At 58.6% G+C, this 25,192-nt stretch overlaps 1 protein-coding gene across 1 annotated transcript; it reads right to left on the bottom strand.

The window, feature by feature from the left end:
• Positions 1-2,796: 2,796 nt before the first annotated feature.
• LOC104674385 (chondroitin sulfate proteoglycan 4-like) lies at positions 2,797-13,465 on the bottom strand. Its single transcript, XM_030930834.1, is given in 16 exon segments — positions 2,797-2,889; positions 3,569-3,631; positions 4,360-4,526; positions 4,672-4,806; positions 4,908-5,106; positions 6,747-6,776; positions 6,778-6,871; positions 6,873-6,922; positions 7,227-7,293; positions 7,295-7,689; positions 9,286-9,931; positions 9,933-11,597; positions 11,599-11,660; positions 11,662-11,952; positions 13,202-13,365; positions 13,441-13,465. Coding segments are annotated over 16 exon segments (4,146 nt in total).
• Positions 13,466-25,192: the final 11,727 nt, after the last annotated feature.

The raw sequence follows: 25,192 nt of genomic DNA, 5'->3' as shown, positions 1-25,192 counted from the left end.
GAGTTCATGGCAGGAGAGGCAGGTGGGCTCACTAGGCAGGCACTGTGATCCCCTTGGCTGAATAGCACAGGAGACCCCTAGGAGCAACAGACCAAGGTGTGTGAGCCCGTTGGCCTGTGGTAATGCTTCAGCGGGGGCCAGGTACCCTGCCTTCAGTCACATGCTAGCAGCTATGATGGTACCCGGGAGGATGGGAAGGGGGCTGTGTGTCCCTTCCTGGCCTGTGAGGTGTGTTGTGGGATGACCATGTGTATGGGACTCTTAAGGTTTTATCCTAGATCACCACTGGATTGCCAACTGATAGAGGAGGTGGGACTCTAACTATCACCCCTGCTCTGCAGTGGATTCGGCTCTCGGCACTCCCAGGCTGGGAGCTGGATGCCCTGCCCTGGCAGCATGACTCAGACTGCATGACAGGTATGGCGTTCCTAGACCTCTGGCCTCCTCAGACTCCAGCTCCACACAATGCCCTCCAAGCTCCCAGCCCCTACACCATAAACCATGAGCTCTATGCCGTCTCTGATGGCTCCAGAGAGCACCCATGTCTGCCAGCTTGGGCATGGAGCCTGTTCCAAGAGCCCCCAGGCTCAGCCATGGAGGCCATGGGCAGTGGCGCTGATTCCCATGGCTCACAGGGAAGGGAGATGAGAGAACCAGCAGCACGAGGACAGAAAGAGGAAAGAACAAATCTGCAGTTCCAGAAAGGAGGGGCAGGGAGCCTGGATCTGAGGTCCCAGGTGTGCCCCCGTGTGGAGCTGGTGCAGCAGGGCGGGAACACCATTCATGCAGCAGGCGGCCAGGCATGTACCTACCATGGCTGACGCTCCTCAGGGGCCACTGATAGTGATTCTGAAAGACAGCATCAAATCAACATGGCAGCTCACATGCATGGGTGAGGCAGGCCTGGGGTTGGCGGACACACACATGCACATGCCGGGGTGTGCACACACATGCTGTGAGGCCCCACTGCCGGCACGAACATGCTAACACACATGCCCACAACACACACACGCCTCCTTCCCTGCCACCTCCCGGTTCCCAGCACCCTCACTGACTGGCACGTGCAGCACAGATCTGGGGGGTGCAGCCACTCAGCACACTGAAGCACACACTTGGGCAGAGTCACAACACAGAAGCTCACCCACACACAGAGGCATTTGCACCAGCTCCCTGCACACTCGCGCTGGCATGCTCAGAGGACCACCCATGCTGCTCATGGAGACAGCGCTTGCTCGCTAATGTTCAGCTGTCATTTCTCCACCTGAGAGCCTTCCATGGCCCCTACTGCCTACAGCATTGAGCCCCAACAAGCCATACTCTTCGGACTTTGAAGTTCTCCACCCTATGCCCCACCCTCCCCACAGAGCTCTTTCTCATTCTGTCTCTGTTCCCTGCTTTGGCCAGGGGCTGTCCTCAGTGAGTCCCACACTAAACCTCTGCCCACGCTGCAACTCTTTACCCAGATACCCTCCAATTCCTTGCCACGTAAGCCTATCTCAGTCATGCCGGACTGCATTGAAGCCAGGCTGCCTTGAAGAAGCTCTCCCAGACTGCCCTTTTCCCCAAGGCAGGGTCAGGACTTGCCAAATGTTTTGCTTGCATTAGCAAGACTAGAGTTGGAGCAGGCATCAAACCTTACATCCCATATGTCACACCTCACCACAGACCTGGGTGCCAAACACCCTGAAGAGTCTGAACTCATGTTGGCAGTTAGCAAAGTGCTCCTATGGCCACCTCTGCAGTTAACACAGCATCCCTATGGACACTGTCTCCCTTGATCCCCACAGCCACCCTGGGAGAAAGGCAAAAAGTCATCATTTGATAGAAAGGACCCTGAGGCTCTGGAAGGGAAAGGGACTCGCCTGAAGTCCCATGGTGAAGCAGCATCTCTGGACTCCCAGTGTTGCCCAATACCGTGCTGCTTGCCTCTACCCATCCCCGTTGGTCATTAGCACATCCTAGGGCAAGCCCTAATCCCTGCCTCATTTTGGTTTATGGGAGCTGGACCCACAGTCCCACTCTACAGCCATTTGGAAACAAAAACAGATGCTATTGTTTTTCCTTAGAGAACATGGCCAGTGGAAACAGGGCACACTGGGAATCAGAGTGAATGTCCTTGAAAGAGGGCCATGAGTCAACAAGGCCAAGCCAGAGGATGTAGAATGCTTTTCCTTAGAAATCTTTGGGAATGAAGTGGGCTTCAGACACTCCCACCCCTTCCCCAGCAGCCACCCCTACCACATTGGTTTAGACTGGGTAGGGTGGCGGTGGGGGTGGATAAAAAATCAGATTGCCCATGGCCCCCAGGCTCCTTCCCCAGCTGTTTCTGTCCTAGCCCAGGCCTGGTGCCATTCTCACATTCTCACACTCATGTGATGTGTCACACACTTCACAAACCTTGATGGTCACAGTCACAGCCTGGTCTCTGCTCCTGTGGTCCAGTGGCCAGACATCCCCTGGGATGGCTCAAAGGAGCCAGGACTTGGTATTGGCGACATCAGCGTAGCTAAAGAAAATCCACACACCCAGTGTACCTCAGGGTTCAGACTCTCTGACCTGAGGTAGGCTCCCCAGGGGCTGGGAGAGGAGTTGGAGGGAATGGAGGATGGAGGACAGTGAGAAGAAGAAAGGAGGAGGAATGCAACGTGTGGGGCGGCCACCAAGAGTGAAAATGGAGGGAAGCGCCATGTAAGTGCTGGAAAGAAGGGGGTAGGTGGGATGAGCCCCATAGCCCCCTCCCCAAAAACAACTATCTTCAGGACTCAGCGCTCCCTGGGGGGCAGGCTCTGCCAGCCCTCAGCCATATGTGGCTCCGGCATCCATGGTCCCAGTGCCTTGGAAGGAGAGGGCCGGTTCTGGCAGCCAGGTCCAGTGCTTTGTAAACCAGTCCTATGTCGGGGGGACACATGACCCCTTCCCTGCCCAGTTCAGTGTTGTGGGACAGGGCTGCTGTCAAGACAGTCCCCAGTCCTGCCCTCCTCCCTGAGTGGGCCAGATAGCCCATGTAGCCTCTTCCCCACTTGCGTTTGTGGCACTGCCAGCCTGGTACGCTGGTGCCCATTCAATCTAGTCCTTCATATTGCTGGGGCACGGGGAAGCTCTGAGTAATGTGGGACTATAGAGTGCGCAAGGGTTCCTGATGGCCTGGTCCCATGCCCTCCCGATTCCTGCGCATTCTTGACAAAGGCTCCCAGCAACCGAGGGTATTCAGCAGCTGTAGACACCAGCCTGATGAATATCTCATTGTGGGGAGGGGGCCATAGCAGGAGTGGAGCTCCAGGAAAACACAGAACCCGGGACTGGGAGGTGTTGATGTGAGAGGCCCAAGAAACCTTGGCTTTGCACTTGCTGAATACCATCTGCGCCTCTCAGGAGGGAGAGTGCCAGGCTCAGGAGGTCCCTGCCCAAGCAAGGGAGCTTGGAAAGGGGGCTGGGGTGGGCTCTGCCATTTTTGAGGGTTGGCAGGGGGACCTCTCTGGAGGTACTTGGGGCAGTATAGCATGCCATGGCTCCTGAGTGACAGAGTCAGCTCTGTGCCCCACAAGACCGCTCCCTACTCAGAACTCACTGTGATCATGTGATGGGTCCAGATGCCCACGCAGCCTCCTGGCAGGAGCATCAGGTGCACCACCTGCCCAGGACAGCCCACGGAAGAGTCTGCTCCACTCTGCCCTGCTATGGAACAACTCTTGTTCTGCCTTCAGCAAGAGGTGTTCGTTTAAGCGATGACTGGGCTGGCCCCCATGGCACAGTTATCACAGAGTCTGCTGCTACCCATGGCTGAGAGCTCTAGTTCTTCCTGGTGGTCTCTGAAGCCACCAAGATGGATGAACTGTGGCTTCACCCTCTTGGCCGACTCGGCTGCCTTTCATCAGCTCATCTGCCCCTAGGATCCACTCTGCCTCTGGCTGGCACCTGACCTGAGCCCCAGGCTCACGCCTCTGCCCACAGGCCCAGCAGCTGCTTCACCTCCAACTCCATCCCTCTGGACCAAGCACTGCCCCTCTGGACCAAGCTACTGGGGTGCCACTAGTGTCCCCACATGGTGCCTCCTCTCGAGATCCTCAGGTCCTGCTGTAGCTTCCTTCTGGAAGACACACTCCAAGACCCCAGCCCTGCTCTAGGGCCCTGTATCCCTGACTTTCTGCATCCTTCTCCCTCCTTCTGGGAACATGAACTTGCCCTGCCAGCCTGGTGGCTCCTGGAGGGCAGGACACCAGGGCCTGGACCATGGCAGGACCGGGAGCGTCTGCTGCCAGTGATGCTGGAGCTGGCACCCATGTCCACGTGATGTCCATGGCACAGCGGCCATTTGAGGCTGGGGGTGCCTGAGTGGTGGCTGCAGAGTGGGGCTCTTACCTCTGCCTGAATGAAGTTCACCAGGGCCTCCCCTGTGCTGTCCTGCTGGGCATGGAACAGCTGGCCTAGCTGGGGGCCCAGGACCACACCGTAAAGCAGGAGCTGGGGGCCGGTGCCTGCGCTGGAGCTGGCTCTGAGGCTCTGGCTGCTGAGTGGCTGGACGGACCCTTCCAGACGCAAAAGGGGCTATCACCCTTTGAGATCCAGGCCCAGGCCTGTGTCTGCAGAGAGGCAGTGTGACCCTGGCATGCCACCCTCAGCTCTGTCCCAGCTCCTGGCACACCCAGGAATGCCCACAATCACCACAGCCACCTGGGCAGACAGTCAGTGTCCGGCTGCCCTCCAGTGAGAGGAGCACTTGCTTCTGGGCCATCACTCGGAAGAAGTGTCTGGAGGAAGTGTGCTTGTCATCAGAGAAGCCGAAGTGGACGCCTCCATCCAGGGCTCCTGAGGACAGAGTCATTGGGTCCGGCTGACCCAAGCTGGCTCCCCATCTCAGGGCACCCCTGCAGGCAGCAGGAACCCAGGGCCCGGCCCTCAGCACCCACCTCTGTGTGAGAACAGCATGAGCCTGCCGTCCAGCTGGGCCTGCGTGAAGCTGCACACCTTGGTGCCTGGCACTGCCCACAGCACTACCCGCCCACTGCTGGGCTGCTCAATGGTGTAGACAAGGTCCTCAGGCCCAGAGTAACCGTCCATGCTCCTCAAGGCCTCTGTAGGGATGGGCGCAGTGGCCCCCTCCCACATCTGGGGACACAGGCCTGTGAAGGTTCTGCCTTGCCCTGCTCACCCACCCCTTCCTCCCCGGCTCTGGGCTGCCATCAGGGTTCCAACTCTGCTGCAGCTCAAGCCCTCAGGTGGCATCGAGGCTGGCACCGCTCTGGCTGCCCTGCACAAAGGGCCCTCCCCACATTCACCTTCCCTGTCACCCCAGGGAAGGTCCCAGGGAAGGTCACCCTCCAGGCCCAGCCTCCTTGCTCTCCATCTGCCCTAGTCCTGCATGTCCCTCAAGGCCAGCTTGTGTCTCCTACCCAGGAAGGCCCCTGTTCTTACCCTCACCAAGTTCTCACCCCCTAGAAACCCCCAACACTGATGACCAACAGTGCTCCTTCATCTGTCTTACTGGTGGGGCAGGGGTCTCCTTTCAGAGCCTCCGTGTGTGCCTGGCCAGGGCCGGGCACAGGTGGGAATGGTGATTTTAGAAACGGGCCCTCCCTCCAGCTGAGGGAGGGGTGGGTGGCGCGGAGAGTGGGGGGCTGATGGTTGGCACTGTTCTGCAGCACAGAATCAGCACTGCGATGGGCCCAGGTGCTTCCAGAGCAGTTACAGGCCCTCCTCATGTTGGGCGAAGGGGACCCCTTTTCAGGCCTCCCCCTTGCAAGCAGAGCAGGCGCGTGTTCCTGAGGTCCTGGTACCAGTCTTGCTGGGTCAATTACTTGTGGGCAGAGCTGCAGTGGGACTCACATGCCCGGAAAACAGAACCTTCTGGCATTCCTGGGCTTCCTTCCCCAGCCCCAGGGAGCCCTCAGGTCGAGTCTTGGTAGGAGGGGCTGTAATGTGGGGGACAGGGCCCCATCGCAGGGCTCCCGGAGCAAACACGGGTGGATGGCACCACCTGGTGGCCACGCTGCCACACAGCTGTCCTGGCCTGTGGTTCCAGAGCACTGTGTCCCACTCTCCTGTGGCCTCTGCACCATGAGGCCACCCCCTATGGGCACATCCTAGACCACCAAAGCCCCCCTCAGCGGCCCTTGTCAGAGACAGCCCAAGTCAGCTCTCCTGTGGAACCTTCAATGACTCTTGCTGTCTGCAGAGGATGCACCCCAGAAGCAGGCATTCAAAGCCCTGCCATGTGGGCTTAGTGAAGCCACGCCCTTTCTGTTCCACCAGAACTACTTTCGCAACCATGGAGAGGTTCCATCCCATGTCTGGGCCTCAACTTCCACCTCTGCCAAACGGGGGCCCTGCTCTGCTGTGGCACAAGGGGCAGGAGTTTGGGGAGCCAAGCCGTGGCCTTCACTTGCTGGGGTGAAGGTGGGAAGCTTGTCGGCTCCTGCCCTGACACCTGCCCTACGGGCTTGTAAGTGATTCTGTCGGGAGTTCTGGTCCTGAGCCACAGGAGAAGGAACAGCAGAGCCACCTGTGGCCGCTCAGAAGTCTGCCTACCTTACTTGCAAGCATCCAACAACAAAACTTCCCACCTGTGCTCCATTTCAGCACAATCTCACACCTCTCCTTCCAACAATCCTGTGAGGCATGCGGCAGCATCCCCATTTTGCAGAGGAGGAAACTGAGGCTCAGAGAGGGGGAGCTCTGTGCTGGGAAGTAGGGGATGCTGGCCTCTTTCTCGAAGCAGACATGGGGGATGGTGCCAGGAATACTCTCACCTGCAGGCCTGTGTTTGTAGTGAAGATGGGGAGGTTGGTCATTGACAGGCAGGACGGTGACAGTGAAGGCCACAGGATGGCTCTGGCAGTCCATCTCCGAGGCTTCAGTCATCAAGACAAAACTGTGTCAGTGTCTCGCTCCCGTCGTGCACGTAGCGGATCAGCTGCTCTTCCACCTATGGGCAGGCCCAGGGCTAGTCAGGCCCCAGCAGCACCTTCATGTCCTGCCTTTGGGTGCAGGAGGAGACTGACTCTTTCAGGGCTTCATCTTCCATTGGTGGAAAATGGGGACTGTAAGTTCTGGCTCCCAGAGGAGCTGTGAGGAAGAAAGGAGATATGGTATTTAAAGTACAGGTGCTTCTGAAATGTGACTCCCCATCTCCTCTCTGTGTATAACCCCCAGACTGGGAGTCCCCGGGGCTCCCTCCATTCTGCCCCCAGAGCTGGGCTGCAGCCCCTGGGCCTCTCTCACAGCTGTACCTCTCTCCAGGAGAAGGCACTGAGAGTCCTGGCTTGAGGTTTGTCCTCCTTTTGCAGTGCCCCATGCCAGGCCGAGGCCAAGGAGAGTGGGAAAGTAGGGCCCGATGATGTGGAGCAGTGGAGGGGCCAGGGTGAGGCTGCCACCCTCGGGGTCGCTGAAGTTTTGCGCCTCCAGTGGGATGGCAGTGGGCAGCACCTCTAGCTCCACACGGACACCCTTGAGGGGAGCACCCAGGCCCATGGGCACATCCAGTGAGAAGGCATCGCTCCAGGCCTCAGGGTGGGAGTGCAGGTACAGGACCCTGCCCATGTCCACTGCCTCCTGGGAGAAGCTCTGCACAGGGTCCAGGCTGGGTGGCTCATCTGCCAAGACGCCACGAGACACCATCACCAGGTAGCCGGCACTCGGTGGGCTCTTCACTGAGAATATGATGTCTGCCGGCGGCACTGCCTCCTGGGCTGCCTGGTTAACAGAGGTCACGAGGACTCACAGGGGGCCACAGAGGGAGTCTCACAGGGGTCCACTGTGGCCCTAAGCAGCCAGAACAGGCTTGATCTTGCCCCACTTATTCCTCCAGATACCACTGCTCATTTAGACACACAAGCACACACATGGGTTCACACACACAGCAGCTAGACATGCAGCTGGTCACATTTTTTGTTTTTTGACCGTCTCACTCTCACCCAGGCTGGAGTACAGTGGCGTAATCACAGTTCCCTGAAGCCCCAACCTCCCAGGCTCAAGGGATCCTCCCACCTCAGCCTCCCAAGTAGCTGTGACCACAGGCACGTGCCACCATGCCCAGCTAATTTTAAATTTTTTGTGTAGAGATGGGGTTTCACTGGGTTGCCCTGGCTGCTGGTCACATGTTAGTACCCACCCCACACACGGTTACAGGGGGTCAGTCACACAGCTTGAGATGCACTCCCCCGGGGAGGTGCATAATCACATATCCCCAGACTCAGTGACACAGACACACAAGTTCATCATACGCTGACGCAGTCACACATGTACATATGCGCGTGTGCACACACACACACACACACACACACACACACACAGACCCCCCTGCTCAGGATCTGTTCAGGCCTGTGGCTGGTTTGCAGGCAGTGCCTCCCCAGCCCCTGTTATTACCACCCAGGACCGTCAGAGGGCGCCCTGCCCCCACCCCTCCTGAAGGCACAGCCGCCTTCAGCCCAGGCCCTATGGAGCTCATCATGCCCCAAAGGCCACATGGGCTTCCTCACCTGATGGGCCAGTCACAAGAGGCTAAACCATCCCCAAACTCACATTCCTGTTCTATGCCTTTGCCCAGAATGTTCCTCCTGCCTGGAATACCACTCCCCATTCTCTGCTACCGATGGCCTGTGCTCTTCAGAGCCCGGCCCAAACATTGCCTCCTTCCGCAAGGCCTTCCTGACACCAGATCTGCTGGCTCACTGTCGGCCCCAAGCTCCAGACATGCAGACCAGAAGGGTCTCCGAAATAAGTAGTGTGGGAGAGTAAGGCTGAGCGGGCAAGGACTGGGCTGAGGTCACAGGGCAAGTCCTGCTGGAGTGAGCCTGCTGGAGGGCCCATGGCTGCTCTGTGGGGTTCCTGGGTGGGCAGAAGCCCTTGACAGACCCTCCTAGTCCTGGTCTGGGCTCTGAGAAAAGAACAGGGAACATGTGGATCTGAGGAGCAGCCACCTGTCTCCACAGCCAGCAATCCCCAAAGTTCAGGACCCGTGATGCCCTCCCAGGAAACTGACTGCAATGCAGATTCTTGGGCTCCACTTCAGAGATTCAGTAGGGCTTGGTGGGGCCCAGGAATCTGCATGCTCAGCCATGCCATGGACATGAGTGGACACGAACTCTGGAGGCACACACAACTCCCAGGAGGATGGGTGTACAGCAAGCTCCCCAGAAACTCTTGGGAGCACAACATATATGGGAGCACATCTGAGACACGTGCACACATACAACTGGGACCACCACAGCCACAGCCCGAGTCACATGTATACCTGGCATGGAGGCTGAGGGGGAGGCCCTCTACCTGGCCCACACCCCCTCTCACCACCTCCAGCTGGTCCCTTCTGATTTCAGCTGCCTCTCCCTGGAAGACACAGATCTTCTTGTGCCGGACCAGCTTCAGTGGGGCCAGTGGGCCCTCTAGGGCAACGGTCACTTGTAGGGTGGCACCCATGTGCACTGGCCCCATTTCCATTGAGAAGATCAGGGTGTCACGGGTTCTGAGGCTGCCATTGAGGCCGTAGAGAATGGCCCCGTCTAGCAGGTCCTCCTGGGAGAAGGCTGTGGCTGGCTGCGTGGCCCAGAGCAACTGCCCCCAGCGAGGGCCAGCTGTGACATGGTAGTGCACCTCATCCCCACTGTGGATGTCAAGGTTGGTGTCTAGGTGGAGCTCAGCTGTGTCAGTGGTGTCCTGACCTCCTTGAGGGACCACAAGGCCAGAGCCTTTGGCCACACGGAGGTAGGGCTCCGAGGCCTGCACCTCCAGCAGCGCAGTGGTCTGGTGTTGCCCATCAGACACCTGCAGCTGGATCCAGCCATGATCAGCCCAAGTGCATGAACAGGACTCACCTCTTTCTGAGGCCTCCTGGGTGAAGTGGTAGATGGGCCGCGTGGGCTCATCCATGGCCACGATTCTGCCAAAGAGGAGGTCCTTGAGTGTCAGCACCAGCTGGGCGTCAGCAAAGCCCGAGTCTGAAGGCCACGTCGTCTGCAGTCAGCAGCTGCCGCCCACCCTCGGCCACATGGAAGACGCGGCTGATGGTCTGCACAGGGGCGTGGTCATTCAGGAGTTGGATGGCCACTCAGAAGACACCCCGTACCTCCTCCCAGGCCATGTCACCACAGCTCTCACCCTGGCAGGTAGCAACAAATGGGATATCATCTTCTGTGGTCTCGGAGTCATCATGCTGGTAGACCAGCCGGCCACGCAACAGGTCTTCATTGGTGAAGGATATCACCATAGTGGTCTTGTCCTGTGTCCCACGCCAAGCCAACCTCCCATGGCGGGGCCGCTCCATGACCTCATAGAGGTAACTGGCACTATTGAGACTCTTGACAAAGAGGTGGTCAGCAGAGAGGACACCCTCACCACCCTCAGGCACCACGAGGAGGACATTGGTGAGGATGGGTGCATCTGGGTCACCACCAGTGTGGATGGGGAAGGTATAGAGCGGGGAGAAATATGGCGGAGCTGTGACACAGAAACGGAAGGTGTCCTCGACTGCCTCCGAGGCACGTGCCGTGGCCCCATAGGTCACCCGGCCAGCCTGTATGTCATCCTGGGTGAAGCCCTGACCGTCTGACAGCCTCGTGCCCTGTAGTTGAAGGTTGCCTTTCCTGGGAGCCTAAACCACCTCACAGTGGAAGGTTAGGGGGCTTGGGCCTGCTTCCTCCAGGGTGGCCTCCAGGTGGGCTGCGGTGAGGGTCTCCTGCTGGGTGTTCTGAGTGTGCAGTGGCTCCAGCCGCAGCATCCACACGGTGGCTCTCTGGATGGTCACTGGGAAGGACAGATTGCTCAGGATCTCCTGGTCCACCTGCACCTCCAGGGCCAGGTTCTCCACGGTGTCCTCGGTGCGGTGCTGTGGGTCGGTGCTCAGGTACCTCACACGGCCCTGCTCCACATCCCGCTGGTGGAACGCCTGTGTAGCCCACCACTCAGCACCCTCCACTCCACCTGCCCCCTGCTTCTGCAGCTCCCCAAACTGCAGGGCTCTGGTGACGTGGAACAGCATGCTCACATCCTGCCCCACGGCATTGGTCTCCACCGACAGGTTGGCGGGCGAGAAGGGCATGGCAGAGCCTTGGGCCTTACTGCGGTGGATCTGTGTGGCCGGCCGGATGGCGACCACCTTCAGCGTGGCCGGGGGGCTGGCCTGCAGTCCATCGCTGACCTGGAACCTCAAGTCCTGTGCAGGGCCACCGTGGTGGACATAGACCAGGCTGCCGGCCTCCAACTCTCGGCAGGAGAACTCAGTTGCCGGCTCCCCAGGCTGGTCTCGGCGCTGCACGGGGAGGCCAGAGGGGGCTCCAAGGAACTGGAAGGTGAGGCCCTCACAGGCAGAGTCCGAGTCATAGGCCTGGAAAACCTCGGGCCCCAGTGGCTTCTGTGTGTGTTCCAGGATCACCACGAGGCTGCCATGTAGGAAGATGATGCGGGGTGGGTCATTGACAGGGTTGACCTGGATGAGCAGGAGGTCAGTTTGGCCCCTCCGCAGGCATGAGGGCATAGGCACCTGAGCCGTCACTGACACCTCCAGCACCAGCTGGTCGGAGGTGTCCTCAGAGCCATCGTGGATGAAGCGGGCCTTGCGGTTCACCACGTCCAGGAGGGTGAACATTTTTTGTGCCTGGGCGCCCGGGCTTGAGCTCACCGTCGCATGCCCCTCGGGTCACGCTGAACAGCACCTGGGATTTGACCAGCTCAGAGGAGGCTGCAGTCATTGAGGGTGGCTGCATGGAGGCAACCCCTCAGGGCTCGGCTGGTTCCCCTCAGATAGGGCAGGCCAAGGCTCCCAGTGCCCCCAACAAAGAGCCCATAGGGGACCTCTATGGGGGCTCCTGGGACTGTACAGGAGGCCTTCAGAAACCCATCAACTGACAGTGTGGCCCAGCCCTCTACGACAATCAGCACCATAGTATGGGCAATGGAGTCACTCAGCAGCTTCTCTGCTGGGATCTGCAGCCTCAGCTCCTCCTGGCTCAGGACAAGTCTGACCTTAAGAGAGATGGGGAGTGGGAGATGGGGGACAGTACTTTGAATCCATCATTTCCCTTATAAAAGTATAGTGTGTTCCCCACACTTGGGGCCCTAGAGTGGAAAACCTAGGACAAGGGCCTCTAGTGCCACTCCTCTTGCCGTCCTGCCATCTCTTTACTCATCCTCCAAACACTCACCAAAGGGACTTTGGGCCAGGCCTGGATGGGCTCTGGGGACCCTGATGTGAATCAGATGTGGTCCTCGCCCACAGGGAACTGACATACAGCAAGATGCTCTCCTAGAAATCCAACCTGAGTTTTAAATTCTCCTCCTCTTTCCTCGAGTGAGAGGTGCCAGAAATATTGTCTTGGAATCTAGATTTCACCCCTGGAAAAATAGGTAACTGGGAATGCAATGACAGCAGCAGACTGGCCAAGCCCTAGTCCTCTCCCCACTGGGGCATGGAAGGAGATGGCTGACTCTAATTTTTTTTTCTTTTAAAAATAGAAATGGGGTCTCATTGTGTGGCTCAGGCCAGCCTTGAATTCCCAGGCTCAAGTGATCTTCCCACCTTGGCCTCCCGAAGTGGTGGGATTATAGGCATGAGCCGCTGCACCCAGCCTGGCACAAATTTGGAATAAGACCCTGGGTTCTTAACTCTTCACGGTTTGGGGGAAGACTCAAGAAAGAGCCACAAGACTCCTCAATGACAAAGCTTGTGGTGTCTTGAAGGATGAAATGGAAAAATGAGGAAGCTGAGGCAGTACTGCTGCTGTTACTGTCGTGGACAGGCAGTGGTGCTGCAGAGAAACTGGTGCAGTGCCACAGGGATGCACAGGGGTTGTGGGGACCCAGGAGGGGGCCTCGCCCAGGAGGAGGGGATGTCCACACTGAGACTTCAAGGAGAGGCTGGAGTTAGGCATGTGCAGGGAATGGGTGAGGCACGCACCTGGCAGAAGGAGTGTGGTGACCAAAGGCCTGGCATCAAGTGACTGTAATATGGCCGGGAACTGAAAGCAGTTCAGTGTGGTCAGAGCACAAAGGGCCAGCGAGGGCTTGTGGTGGGAAACGTGGTTGGAGGGAGCCAGTGGGCAGAGCCAGTTCATGAAGGATTTACCATTTCTAGGCTGCTGCTGCCCATCCCACAGTGGAGAACTTGAGACCCTAAGATAAAACACAAGGTCACACAGCCAGCTGGGGTTCACTCAAAGCTAGAGAAGGAATCCCACCCTGAATCCCACCCGGATCCCAGGGGGACATCACTGACCTGCAGGCGTCCAGAGTAGAGCTGCAGCAGGAGGTGGTCAGCTGGGCCTGCTGCCAGGAGAAGGAGGGCTTCAGGCTGGGACGTGGAGAACTGCAGCTGTAGGTCTATGTCCATCAGAGCTGTGGCCACAGGCACCTCCAGGCGGTTCTCACCGAAGAAGGAAGCTGTATGAGAGAGAGAGAGCTGTGGTCCAGGCTCAGATGCTTGCCTGGAGGAGGTGAGGTGCCACAAAGAGGTACCGGTGGGTTGAAGAAAGGGGTCCATGCTGGCGCACCCTCATGGTTCTGCTATATGATGCTGTCTATGAGTACTGCCTGGATCCCAGCATCTTCTTGGTCCTGGCACCAGAAGGCACAGCCTCACCTTGTGTCCAGCCAGACCTTGACTTTGCAGGAGGTCAGACCCAGAAATTCCCAGCAACTCGGGTCTCCTTGGAGGTTCCTGGAGCCGGAGGCCTTTGCCAGCTCTGACTCACCTCCCCTGGGCCCCAGAGGAGTCTTCCTCCCGGGTCTGGGTCCCCCACCCCGCCCAAAGGGAAACATCACAGGCCTGATCACCTGGCTTGGTGGTCACAGCCCCGAGGAATGGAGTTTCTGGAGAATCACCCCCAGTCCAGACTGATCCCTGCTCAGATTCCTTCTCCTAAGTGCCCTTGTGCTTGGGCTCCTGTGCAGTGCCCGCCATGCCATGCCCCGCCTCCATGGGTTGGCTGGGGCCACAGCTGAGATTTGGTGGTGGTGTCAGCACGGCCCACCTATCCCCACTTCTCTCTCAGGTCATCCTTCCAGCTGCCATTGAGGGTGGGGACGGGAGCTTATTGGCCTGAGTCTGCCAAGGAGCAAAGGCTCTGAGGCCAGATGGAGACCATGTGCAGTGTCAAACCAAAGTGGGCCCACACTTCCTCCATTACCCTGCTATTGCTTCCTGCTGGAGAGCTATTCACAGTCCCCGATGAGCAGTCAGATCCGGCCCCATTGTTTCCACCATGGCCAAGGAACCAGGGATGAGAACAGCTGAGCTCCCAATTTCCCCAGGCCACCACGCAGGCTGAGGCTGAAGACAGGGCCTGGGAACGGCTGAAGGTCTGCTGGGCAGGCCAAAGAGGACCTCCCCAGGCAGAAGGCCATGCCTGGGCTTGCCTGGGGTTAGTGGTTCCTATGCAGGGCCCATTCTGTCCCACACCAGGACTCCTCCTCTTTTAAATTGCTGCTTCCTCCAGGCAGTTTCCCCAGATTAGCCTCCCTGACTTCCAACCCGCTGCCACAATTTCTGGTCTATGCCTTTTGTGGTGATAAGAGCCAAATATAACTTTGACTTTGCCTGCAGATGTCCGGGGCTCAGGGGCAGACAAACACGGGTTAAAAACGGTGATTCAGCCCTGTTGGGTTTCCCTCAAACCCCGAGAACAAGCACAGGCTGACGGCCTTGATGGGGTGATCCAGCACCAGCCACACACGCGCTGGTCCCTGGCCAGCCTGAGCCAGCTGCCATTCCGCCTGAGAAAGCAGCTTCAGCCACGGGAAGAGTCGGAGGTTTGTACGCCCTAAGGGCAGCCAGCCCCACCGGGAAGGATGTCCAAGAAAGATCCGTAAAAACCCCTTGGGCTGAGTTAAATCCCCTCTAGTTATCTCCTCCTGCCAGCACTGCTGGCAACACCAGCACCTTGTCTGGGAAGCTAAGAGAATCAAGCGAGCCCTGCAGACCATCTGCATGGAAGCGGCCCAGCAGGCTCAGCAGGCCCAGCACAGCTCGGTGCCAGCAAGGGACAGACTAGGGAACCGCAGGTGGCTGCCACCTACTGGAGTGCCTTATCTGCAAAGACATTGATTCCTTAGAGCAAAACACAGCACAATAAAGTGAGGGAGGCCATAGCACAAGGGATGGGGGCACATGGCCCTGCAGGATGGAGCCACCACCACCACTGGCTGGAGCGGCTCACAGCAGCTGCCAGGAGCCAACTGTTGAATGTTCAGGAATTTTGAGAGCCAGGTGATACTGCCCACAGTGAGAATATTTATACCAGGAAAAGAGGCAAACACTGTAAATAAGGGTTCCCCCTCCCCAAGAAAGCCCATTGCTAAACATTTACCTACCCAGCACCCACGGGGAAGAGGGCACATCTCCCTGCACTTACCCACCTGTGTTAGTCAGGGTTCCCTAGAGGGACAGAAGTTATAGGAGATAGATACAGATATAGATGTAGATACAGATGTAGATATAGATATAGATATATAAAGGAAAATTTATTAAGTACTAACTTGCACAATCACAAGGTCCCACAATAGGCTATCTGCAAGCTTGAGGAGCAAGGAGACCCAGTCCGAGTCCCAAAACTGAGGAACTTCGAGTCCGATGTTAGAGGGGAGGACACATCCAGCATGGGACAAAGATGTAGGCTGGGAGGCTGGGCCAGTCTCACCTTTTCACATTTTTCTGCCTGCTCTATATTCGCTGGCAGCTGATTAGATGGTGCCCACCAGTATGAAGGGTGGGTCTGCCTTCCCCAGCCCACTGACTCAAATGTTAATTTCCTTTGGCAACACCCTCGCAGACACACCCAGGATCAATACTTTGCACCCTTCAACCCAATCAAGTTGACAGTCAGTATTAACTATCACACCACCCTTGCACTAAAGGCATATGTAGACCAGCCAAGGCTTGGTCAATGTCAGGGCTCTGGGCCAGGCCGGGAATGAACTAGATGGTTGGCCCTAACCACTGAACCACCTGCCTGCAGCCCCCTCCCAGCAGAAGACAGTAGAGCCTGTTTGGCTAGAGTGGGAGGGTGGCAGGAAGCAGAGGTACTTTCCAGAGCGCTGGGGTCTGAATGGGTCCATTGAGGGGCTGGGCCCTGCTGCTTCCTGTGGGGCTGAGTGGGAGGGGCTCACACAGGCTGTCTTGTGCTGCTGGAGCGCATAGCCAGGCAGCCCCCCATCCCAACAGAGGCCTCTGAGGCCTTGCTGGCCAGGGCTTTGGAAACTCTGACAGCACCACTTCACCCACCTCCCGGTCTCCATTTTTCTGCCCCTTTTACACTCTCTGAGGGGCTGCAGTTGCAAAAACCCAGAATCCCTGTCTTGGAGGTGGTAGGGGATGGGGGGGCATTTGAAGAGGAGCTTTGAATGGAGATGATGTGCAGGATAAAGACGTAATAGGCCGGGCGCGGTGGCTCAAGCCTGTAATCCCAGCACTTTGGGAGGCCAAGACGGGTGGATCACGAGGTCAGGAGATCGAGACCATCCTGGCTAACACCGTGAAACCCCGTCTCTACTAAAAAATACAAAAAAAACTAGACGGGCAAGGTGGCAGGCGCCTGTAGTCCCAGCTACTCGGGAGCCTGAGGCAGGAGAATGGCGTAAACCCAGGAGGCGGAGCTTGCAGTGAGCTGAGATCCGGCCACTGCACTCCAGCCCGGGCGACAGAGCGAGACTCCATCTCAAAAAAAAAAAAGACGTAATAAGCTACAAGTCAATCCAGAAGACTTCCTGGAGGAGGTGACGGTGGTGTACAGTCACAGAGAGGGAGGAATAGGTAGTCTCTGAGGACAGCAGCAAGGCCAAGTGAGAGACTGGCAGGGGTACACAGGTCCCCCTCAAGTGGAGCAAGGAGGGTTTCTCCTCCCTCACTCCACAGAGCCTCTGACTAACTTGAAGGAAGAGAAGTAGAGGGGAAAGTAGAATGGGTCAAGCCAGGCTCAGCTGTCTGACTGGGGCGGGGGGATGGAGGAGGTTATGGGGAGACATCGGCACAGGCTGGATCGGATCTGCCCTTGACTCTCCTGGGTCAAGAGGACCCATGATTCATCAAAACACCAGTCCAGACCTGCAGCAGCTCCATGGGCTGCCCTCTGAGCCAGGAGAAGGGGCCCACTTCAGGCCTCAGTGTCACCATTCTGTAAAATGGGCACATCCCTCCCACCTCTTCCCCCTCCTGACTGTGGGGATTAGTCCTGGGGGTCCCTCCCTGGTCTAGGAGTTTGCTGTCCATATGGATGTGGAGAAGGTTAATGGCATGGGGTGTCTGGAGGTGCCAAGCCTTGGGCATGAGAGGAGCAGGATGCCCCACAGGTCTGGGGGCCCATGGGAGGGGCAGGAAGAGTGCTGCGTGTATGGGCTTCTCTCTGGAAGGTGCATCGGTGAGCGTCCAGGACTGTATATTAATAGATGTGTATTTGTGTGTGCGCAAGCGCATGGGTGGCTGCTGGGGGTATGCTTGGGGTTTGCGTAAGGCTGTGTGTTTGTGTGTGTGTGCACGTGTGTGGGCCGGGAGCTGCCAGGACAGAGCACTGATTGTGCCCGGGCCTGTCCTGCCCTATGGTGCCTGCCTGCCATTACTTGGCTGGGCCTGGCTCCATGAAAGGGGCTGTGCATTCTTGGAGGGTTCCTGCCCCTCCTGCTCGGCGCCCATAGAGAGGTTTGCTAAAGGTGGGTATGTCCTCAGGCTTCCCACCCTTCCTCCCCATGAACAGGGCACTGCTGTCTGGGCCTGAGGGTGGGGTGGCTCCATCCTTCCTGAGACCTAAGCCTGGGGGCACAGAAAAAGCCTGTGTCCTTCCCTCCCAAGTCCCTTCTCAGGGGCCAGAGGAAACCTCGGTCAAGGTCCCCAGCAAGCCTCCTCTGGCGGGGCAAGGGCTGCGCTGGCATCTCCGGGCTCCCTGGAGGCACTGCTAGGAGGAGTGTGGATGGGCCCCTGAGGCTTCCATCCTGACGCCCAGCCCTCTCTCTGACACCAGGCTCCAGGGACAAGGGGTCACCGTGAGGGGAGCATCTCTGCCCATCAGGCCCGCCTCCCCCTGCCAGGGTCCCACCTTCCCCAGCCAGCCCAGGGCCAGGTCTCAGGCACAGATGCCTCTTCCAGGCTGAGGGCTGCTGCGGGCCCTGTCCTAAGTCCTCAGAAGCCCCAGGGGTGAGCGAGGCCACCTCTATCCCCGTCTCTGCCCCATCTTCCCATCTCTCCTTCACCTCTGGCCTTTGCTGCTGCTGTGCTCTGCCTCTGCTCCCCCTAGTCTCTCCTAAGCTCTGTCTTTGGCTCTCACTTCCCTCTGCCCCATCCTGGCTGTCCCTGGGCACATCACCCTTTGCCGAACTTCTCCACCATAGCCCCTCGGGGTTTAGCACCACGGGTGGAGATCCTGGCTCCAGGTCTAGGCAGGCAGGGATGAGGGAGTCTGAGGGGGCTGTGGGCTGGGTTGCTGTGGGAGGGCCAAGGCCAGGATGAAGGGCTCTCTGTCTCCCCTCATGGGTGTGTGTGTGGTGGAGCAGGGGTGGGGTCGTGGCCCACCTTGGGGCTGAATGCCGGCTGTGTGAGATCATGGACAGGCCAGGTGCGCTTCCCCAGCAGCAGACCCTCCCTGAGATCATCTGGCCCTCTAGACCTCACGTCAGTTCCCCTCCCCTTGCACCTCCAAGGGACTCCCCGATTTTTCTTCTGCCAGCAATCTATTTCCAAGCCAGCAGGCGGGACGTGGGCGAGTGTGTGTGCAGGAGTGTGGGTCAGTGTCACGTGTACACACGTGTGTGGCGGCAAGGCAAGCAAGGAGGGGGGGTGCTGAGTCCACGGTCTGGCCCCACTGTGGGCCCTGGATACTGAGCCATAACTGGAGGCTCCCTCCCCAGCACATTGGTCTCCCTGGGCTCCTCAGGCAGGTGAGAAGCTGTCTGGTGTGCCTACTCAGGTGCCAGCCCCTCTCAAACCTCCTCCCGGCAGACCCCCCAAGGCTCAGCCACCCACACTGAACTATCGCCTTCCCCCAACCTGTTCCTCTGAGGGTAACAAGGGGACTTAAGGTCAGACTAAGGGGACAACATAACCTGCCCAGTGATGACATTGGGGTCACCAGGGCTCAGGCTAGATGGCTCATCACTGGCCGGGGTGGGCTACCTGGGAGACACTCACATACCTGCAGACCCCACAGGGCTCACTGCTCATTAGCCACTCTTCCTGGCTGCTTCCAGACTGGGATTCCACCACCCAGGGCCATTCTCATGGCCCACGGAGTGCCTGCTCATCTCCTGTCCCATGAGCTACCGAAATGCGGACAACAGTAAGTTAGTTCTGGGCCAGGCGTGGTGGCTCATGCCTGTAATCCTAGCACTTTGGGAGGCTGAGGCAGGTGGATCACCTGAGGTCTGGAGTTTGAGACCAGCCTGGCCAACATGGCAAAACCCTGTCTCTACTAAAAATACAAAAATTAGCTGGGCATGGTGGGGCACGTAGGTAATCCAAGCTACTTGGGAGGCTGAGACAGGAGAATCGCTTGAACCCAGAAGGTGGAGGTTGCAGTGAGTCAAGATTGTGCCACTGCACTCCAGCCTAGGAGACAAAGAGAGACTCTGTTGCAAAAAAAACCATAACAAAACAAAACAGTAGGTTAGTTCCAAATCCCATGGAGCTTACAACAGCAGCCATCCTCTCAGGAGACACTGCTTTATCCCAGTGGGGTGCTGGGGTGCCAGGCACCTGCTCAGGTGACTGCCTCCACATCTAAATGCTGCAGAGACCTCTGCCAGGGTCAGGGCAGCCTGATCCCTCCTTGCCCCAAGAAATCTTGAGCCAAGAGACACACACTCAGGTCAGCTGACCTTCTGTTTAGTTGCCTTTCCGGTCCCCTGCAAGGCCAAGGAGGCCAGGGAGGAAAACAGTTTCCTCAGCTATTGGTTGGGCCCTGACCCTGGTCACTGGCCTCAGATGCCGTCCTCTAACCAAGTGCTTTGAGTCACCCACCTGGAGGGGCATGTACTGGGGAACATTTCCAGTTGAGGGAACCCGTCTGGAAGAAGAGTGGAAGCAGGGGCAGGTGGGGTGGGAGAAGCTGAGCTTGGTCCACAGAGGCTGATAGGGGGCCGCACCCTGGGCTCCCAGCCACATGTCCCAACCCTGGGGCCTAGTGGAGCACAGAGGAAGCAGGAGGGGAAATGAGAGGTTTTGAGGGAAGCAGCAGCCCAGAGTCCACCCAGGCTGGAGGGCTGGGCCGGGGGAGGAGGAAGCGGGGCCTCAATGGTGTCTTTGTGGAGGCCCTGCTGCTCCCCAGGCTTCAGGCGAGGAGGGTGGGGTGGCTGCGGTGGGGAGTGGTTCCAGGAGGCTTTTCCCTCCCTTATAATTTTCCCCCTTGTACAGGGAGATGGGTGGGTTTCCAGGCCCCTTCCGTAACCTCCTTTCTCCCCACTTTCCTGGCCCTAGCGGATCTGGGACCCTCACCTCAGTGGACCCAGGCTGGGGTAAGGTTTCTGGCAGGGAAGAGAAGAGTGAAGGACCCTCACTTGGCACTGGGCCTGCCCAGCCCCTTGAGGCCCAGCAGGCTCCTGGGAGGCATCTCCCATTTTACAGGTGAGGAAACTGAGGCTCGGAGAGGGCAGTCCTCTGTGCTAGCCTGTGGAGCAGCGGCAGGGCTGGCACTTAAGCTCCTGTGGGTGTGGCTCCAGAGCTGGGGGCTGTGGGTGTCGGCAGGGCACATGCACCGTGTGTGTACCCAGAGAGGCGTGGTGGGTTTACTTGCTGCCTGTGAATCGGAAGTGGAGCATCTGCCAAGGGCCCCAGTGGGAGGAGGGTGTGAGAGCTGGACCCCAGCCTGGGGAAGACACACTCTTTCCCTCTTGTCCCCTGGGGCTCTTCTGTCAGGGCCGGGTGGAGGGGGCAGCGAGGAGGGGAGGGAGGCATCTGCTCTCCTGGAAGGTTTGGCAGCCCCGCCTCTCTGGCTCTGGGGCTGGCTGAATGGGGAGGGCCCTTCTGCAGGGGCTGGTGGGGGATGAGTCAGACTAGAAGTCAGTGATAAGTGCCAGCCCTGCCCACTGCGGACTTGGAGGTCCGGGAGGAGGGTGGAGAGGCAGGGGGTCTGGGTGGGAGCTGCCCCCAGGAGGCTGAGGGCCAGGCTCTCTCCTGGGCTGCATCCAGAACCAGGCAGCCCATGGCTCATCTCTGAGTCTCCCCTCGGCTCTGGCAGCAGAAACCGCCAAAGACAGGGCTGTTGGGGCGGCGTCTCGGGGCTTCCCCAGCCTGGCAGGCTGGGTCTGGAGATAGTGAGTGTGAGTTGGGGTGGGGGAAGAACAGAGGAAACAGTGACTATGGGTCTGGATGGCTGCCTGGACCTGAAATCTGGTGGCACAACAGCTTGTGTGCCTCCTCCTCAGTTCCCCCATCTGAATACAGGGCAGAGGGTGGGCTGACCCCACAGACAGAAGTCCATGTCCAGGGCAGATGTCTGGGTCAGGACTCACACCCCCATCCCACACACAGGGCTCAGAGCCATATGTTTCCACGCTTTCCCTGGCCTCAGTGTCCCTATGTGTAAAAGGGGACCTGGATAGAGGGACCGACACACATCTGGCCTCTGACCAGCCCAGCAGACTGGCAAGAGGTGTGGCCACTACTGTGGGTACAGTAGAGCCACCTCTGGCCTAAATGGCCACAGGTCCGGCCAGACTGGAAGCTCTTGAGGACAGGACCAGGGCCCACATCCCTTGCCCAGGGCGTGTGTGCAGCCAGGAGGCCCACGGACCTGTGATGAGGGAGGTGACATCAGTATCTAAGGGAATGAAAGGATCAAATGAGGTGGCATTTGGCCTGCGTGAGGGGTTTTCTATCAGGCAGAGCTGTCCCACCACAGCAGGCCCGGGCACTGGTCGTGCTCCATCGGGAGGGCGTTGCTGGGAGGGTGCACCAGGAAACCTCAGTGTCCTTGCTAGTGGACCTCTGGGCTAACCAGGCCCATCAGAGATTCCGAGACTGAGACCTCTCTTCCCAGGCAGGCCTGGCTCCTCCTGGAATAAGTTCCCACCTAGCACCCCCACATGCCAACTGCCTGGAAGCCTACAGCCTGTGGGGCCCCGTGGAGCTGTGCCCACCACGGCCACACTCCCTCTGGGCTTCCTTTTCTCTTCCGGCCTCAGGCCCAGCCTCTTTGCTGATGCACCATGTCTCTCTCACTGGCACCAACTCTCCAGGGCTCCGGGCCCACTGCCAGTGTCCCTCAGATGTCCATGCCAGGAACACCCATAGGAACCGCCAAGCCCAAACCCACCCAAAGCAAGGAGGACTCAGTGTCCTCTCCCCTACAGCCTGCTCGCCAGCCCCGTGAAGGCCCAACTGTCCACCAGTTGCTGAGTAGACATCTGAGGGTCGCGCTGGACTCTCCTCCTCCTCCCTCCCCGTGGCCACCGCTAACTAATACTCAGGTTCCATCCTTCCTGCTCCCAAATTCTCCTTCAAATTCATCTCCCTCTCTTGCTCCCTGGTCCATCCATAAGGCAACTGGCCACGGTCCTTGGTCTGGCTTAATGAATCTCCTGCCTCCCTTTGCTAATAGCAGCCCCAGTTAACCCAAACTGAAAGCCGCTCCCTCAGCCTCCCTTGCCTGAAAGCCTTTGGTGGCTCCCACTGCTCCATGGTCAGGCCCCCACCCCCGAGTGGTACTGAAGGCCAGGGTGCCCTAGACTCTGCCTGCCAGAGTCTCCTGCTCTCTTCCATGGACACGCCACGCTCTGCCTCATTAGACTCTGCACTGCCTCCGTGCACACCTAGCAGGGCCCGCCTGCTGCCTTCGCTCAGGATGGGCCTAGCTGCCGGGCCAGCTCTTCTCTCCTGTCCGCCTGTGAACTGTCCTCATGCTCTTTCAGGAAAAAAGCCCAAAGCACCTTCTTTGTCCTTGGGGTGCAAACACACTCGCTGTGGCCCAGGGGGCTGTGCTGTTGTCACCTCTCTCCATTTACACTGTGAGCCTTGGGGACAAGACTGACCTTGCTTGGGGACAGGAGGTGGGAGGAAAGGAGGAAGGGGCTGCCTCTGGGAGCTCGCTCCAGCCCTCCCCACCTTGTCTTACCTCCAGGCTCCTTTCCAGGCCTCCTCTGCTCTCCAGAGCCCCAGGGCTCAGAGGCAGGGGGCTGGACATAATGGCCAGGGAGGGTTGGAGGGACTGCCCCAGCCAGAGACTGCTTTTCCGGACCTGTGGTGGGAGTCTGATGCTTGTTTTTAAAGAAAACAGAATCCGAGCTCCTGTTTATAGCGAGAGGCCACAGCCACAGACAGAAGATGGGTAGAGTTCAAGGCTTCCAGACCCCAGCTCTGGCAGGGGCTGGGGGGATGGGGCCATTCCCAGGAACATTTCTCAGGATTGGTCCCTGGGGCCCGGAGTCCCTTGTGGGAATGGGAGGAGGTGAGGGTCTGTTATGTCTACTGAGAAGGCAGAGAGGGCCCTGGGGAGGGGTGGGGTGCTGGCAGCAGGGAGTACTCTGATTGCCTCTGAACCGGGTAAAGGAGAAGGGAAGAACAGAGCAGGACTGGAGAGATGGGCAGACAGAGAGACAGTGGGAAAGACAAATGGAAAGAGATGGAGGAACCAGAGCCAGGGATGGGAAGGGACAGAGAGATGGAGAGAGCAGGATGGGGGGATTGACAGAGAGACAGGGGAAAGCTCTGCAGCCCGGTTGACCCTTAGCAGGGCAGACAGAAGCTGTGAGGGGAGACTGAACTATGGCTTCCATCCCATAGAAAGTCTTCATGGTGCTCCATGCAGTGTGGTCAGAGTCTGGGTAGAGCCGGTGAGGAGGGAGGAAGCAGGCGTCTCTGTGGCCTTCACCCCAGAAGGCCAGGCCTCACCCATCTCCAGCCCCCAGGACCCAGGGCCTGGAGACCCTCTATTCCTGGCAGTCCTGCAGGGGAGGCCCAGGTCTGTTGGAGGCAACATGATGTGGTGGGGCAGAGCCCAGATTGACCTTGTCACCAAGATCCCCAAGGGCTGTCTTGGGCATGGCCAGGACCTCAGGCCAGGATCTCGAGGGACAGGTCTGGTCTCTGGCTTGTTATGGGATGAGTTCCCTAGGCCTGGAGGGCTCACAAGCTAAGGCTATGGCCTGGACTCACTCCTGCTGCCAGCCTCTACTCAGACCCCTCCCTTGGCTGCACTTGTAGGGGGCTGCGGGGTAACTGTAGCCTGGGGCATGTGTCAAGGAGCCACAAGCAATGACTCAGACAGTTCAAAAAGGAACAGCTCTGAGTGGTGACTCAATTGGCTCTGGAGGGGCTGGGTGGGTCTGGCTGGTACAAGATGGGGTGGTCTGGGTTTATTTTTGGCAGGGCGGGGCTGGGGCCAGGGGGTGGAAGATGGGAACCGGGGGTGGAGAGGAGCCGCTGCTGTCATCTTAGGAAAGCCAACTTAGGAAAGCGGCTTTCCAATGCCAGGGAGCCCTGGCAGGCTGGCTGCTTCTCAGCCCCACTCCAGGCCTAGCCTGCCTTTGCCGCTTGGCCCAGGACAAGCAGCTGGCTCTCTCTAGATAGAGGCAGAGCTCCCTATCCTGTTCCCAAGAGGCTTAAGTGCAGAATTTAGAGCTGACCAAGGAGACTGAAGATTCCACTCAGAGGCCCAGATAGGGCCAGGGGTCTCCCCAAGGCCACACAGCAGGGCCAGGAAGCCCAAGGGCTATGGCACCATCAGCCAGCTGGCTGAGGTCTCTGCAATATCTTCCCTGTCCCAGGGCTGTCCACGGTTGGAGGGGCAGACTCCGTGTGAGTACCCACCCCTGGAGGGGCTCAGCCAGGCTCCAGATGAGTGGCCAGAAGCACATGGGCCCCAGATGCTCAGAGATGGAACCTCGGCCGGGAGCAGCCACCTGGATTCCATTAGCACATGTGGGTGGGGGGCCTGGCCAGGCCCTGCCCAGGGGTCTGTGGAGAAGAGTCACCACTATGGGGGTGAAGGCAGTCGGGGCCTGCACAATGGGATCTCGGCCTGGGGGCTCAGGCATGGGCCAGCTCCTGTCCGGGGTCCCTCCAGTGTCCCTGCCCTGAGCTGCACACCCTGCTCTGCAGTCACTTCAGTCACCTCCCCACACCTCCCCCTACGCTGAGCTCACACATACACCCATACCCCTGAGGGGTCCTAGCAGCCCAGAGCGGAGAGGGCTGTCCCTTCCCCTCAGTCTGGATTTCTGCTCCTCGTGATGCAGCCACCACTGCTTATATCATGAGTGCTGGTAAGAGCACCATGGTGACTCTGGCAGG

This window comes from Rhinopithecus roxellana, chromosome 5 (genome assembly GCF_007565055.1).
Source record: "Rhinopithecus roxellana isolate Shanxi Qingling chromosome 5, ASM756505v1, whole genome shotgun sequence".
NCBI classification, from domain to species: Eukaryota; Metazoa; Chordata; class Mammalia; order Primates; family Cercopithecidae; genus Rhinopithecus; species Rhinopithecus roxellana.
This window is presented reverse-complemented; position numbering and strand designations above follow the sequence as displayed.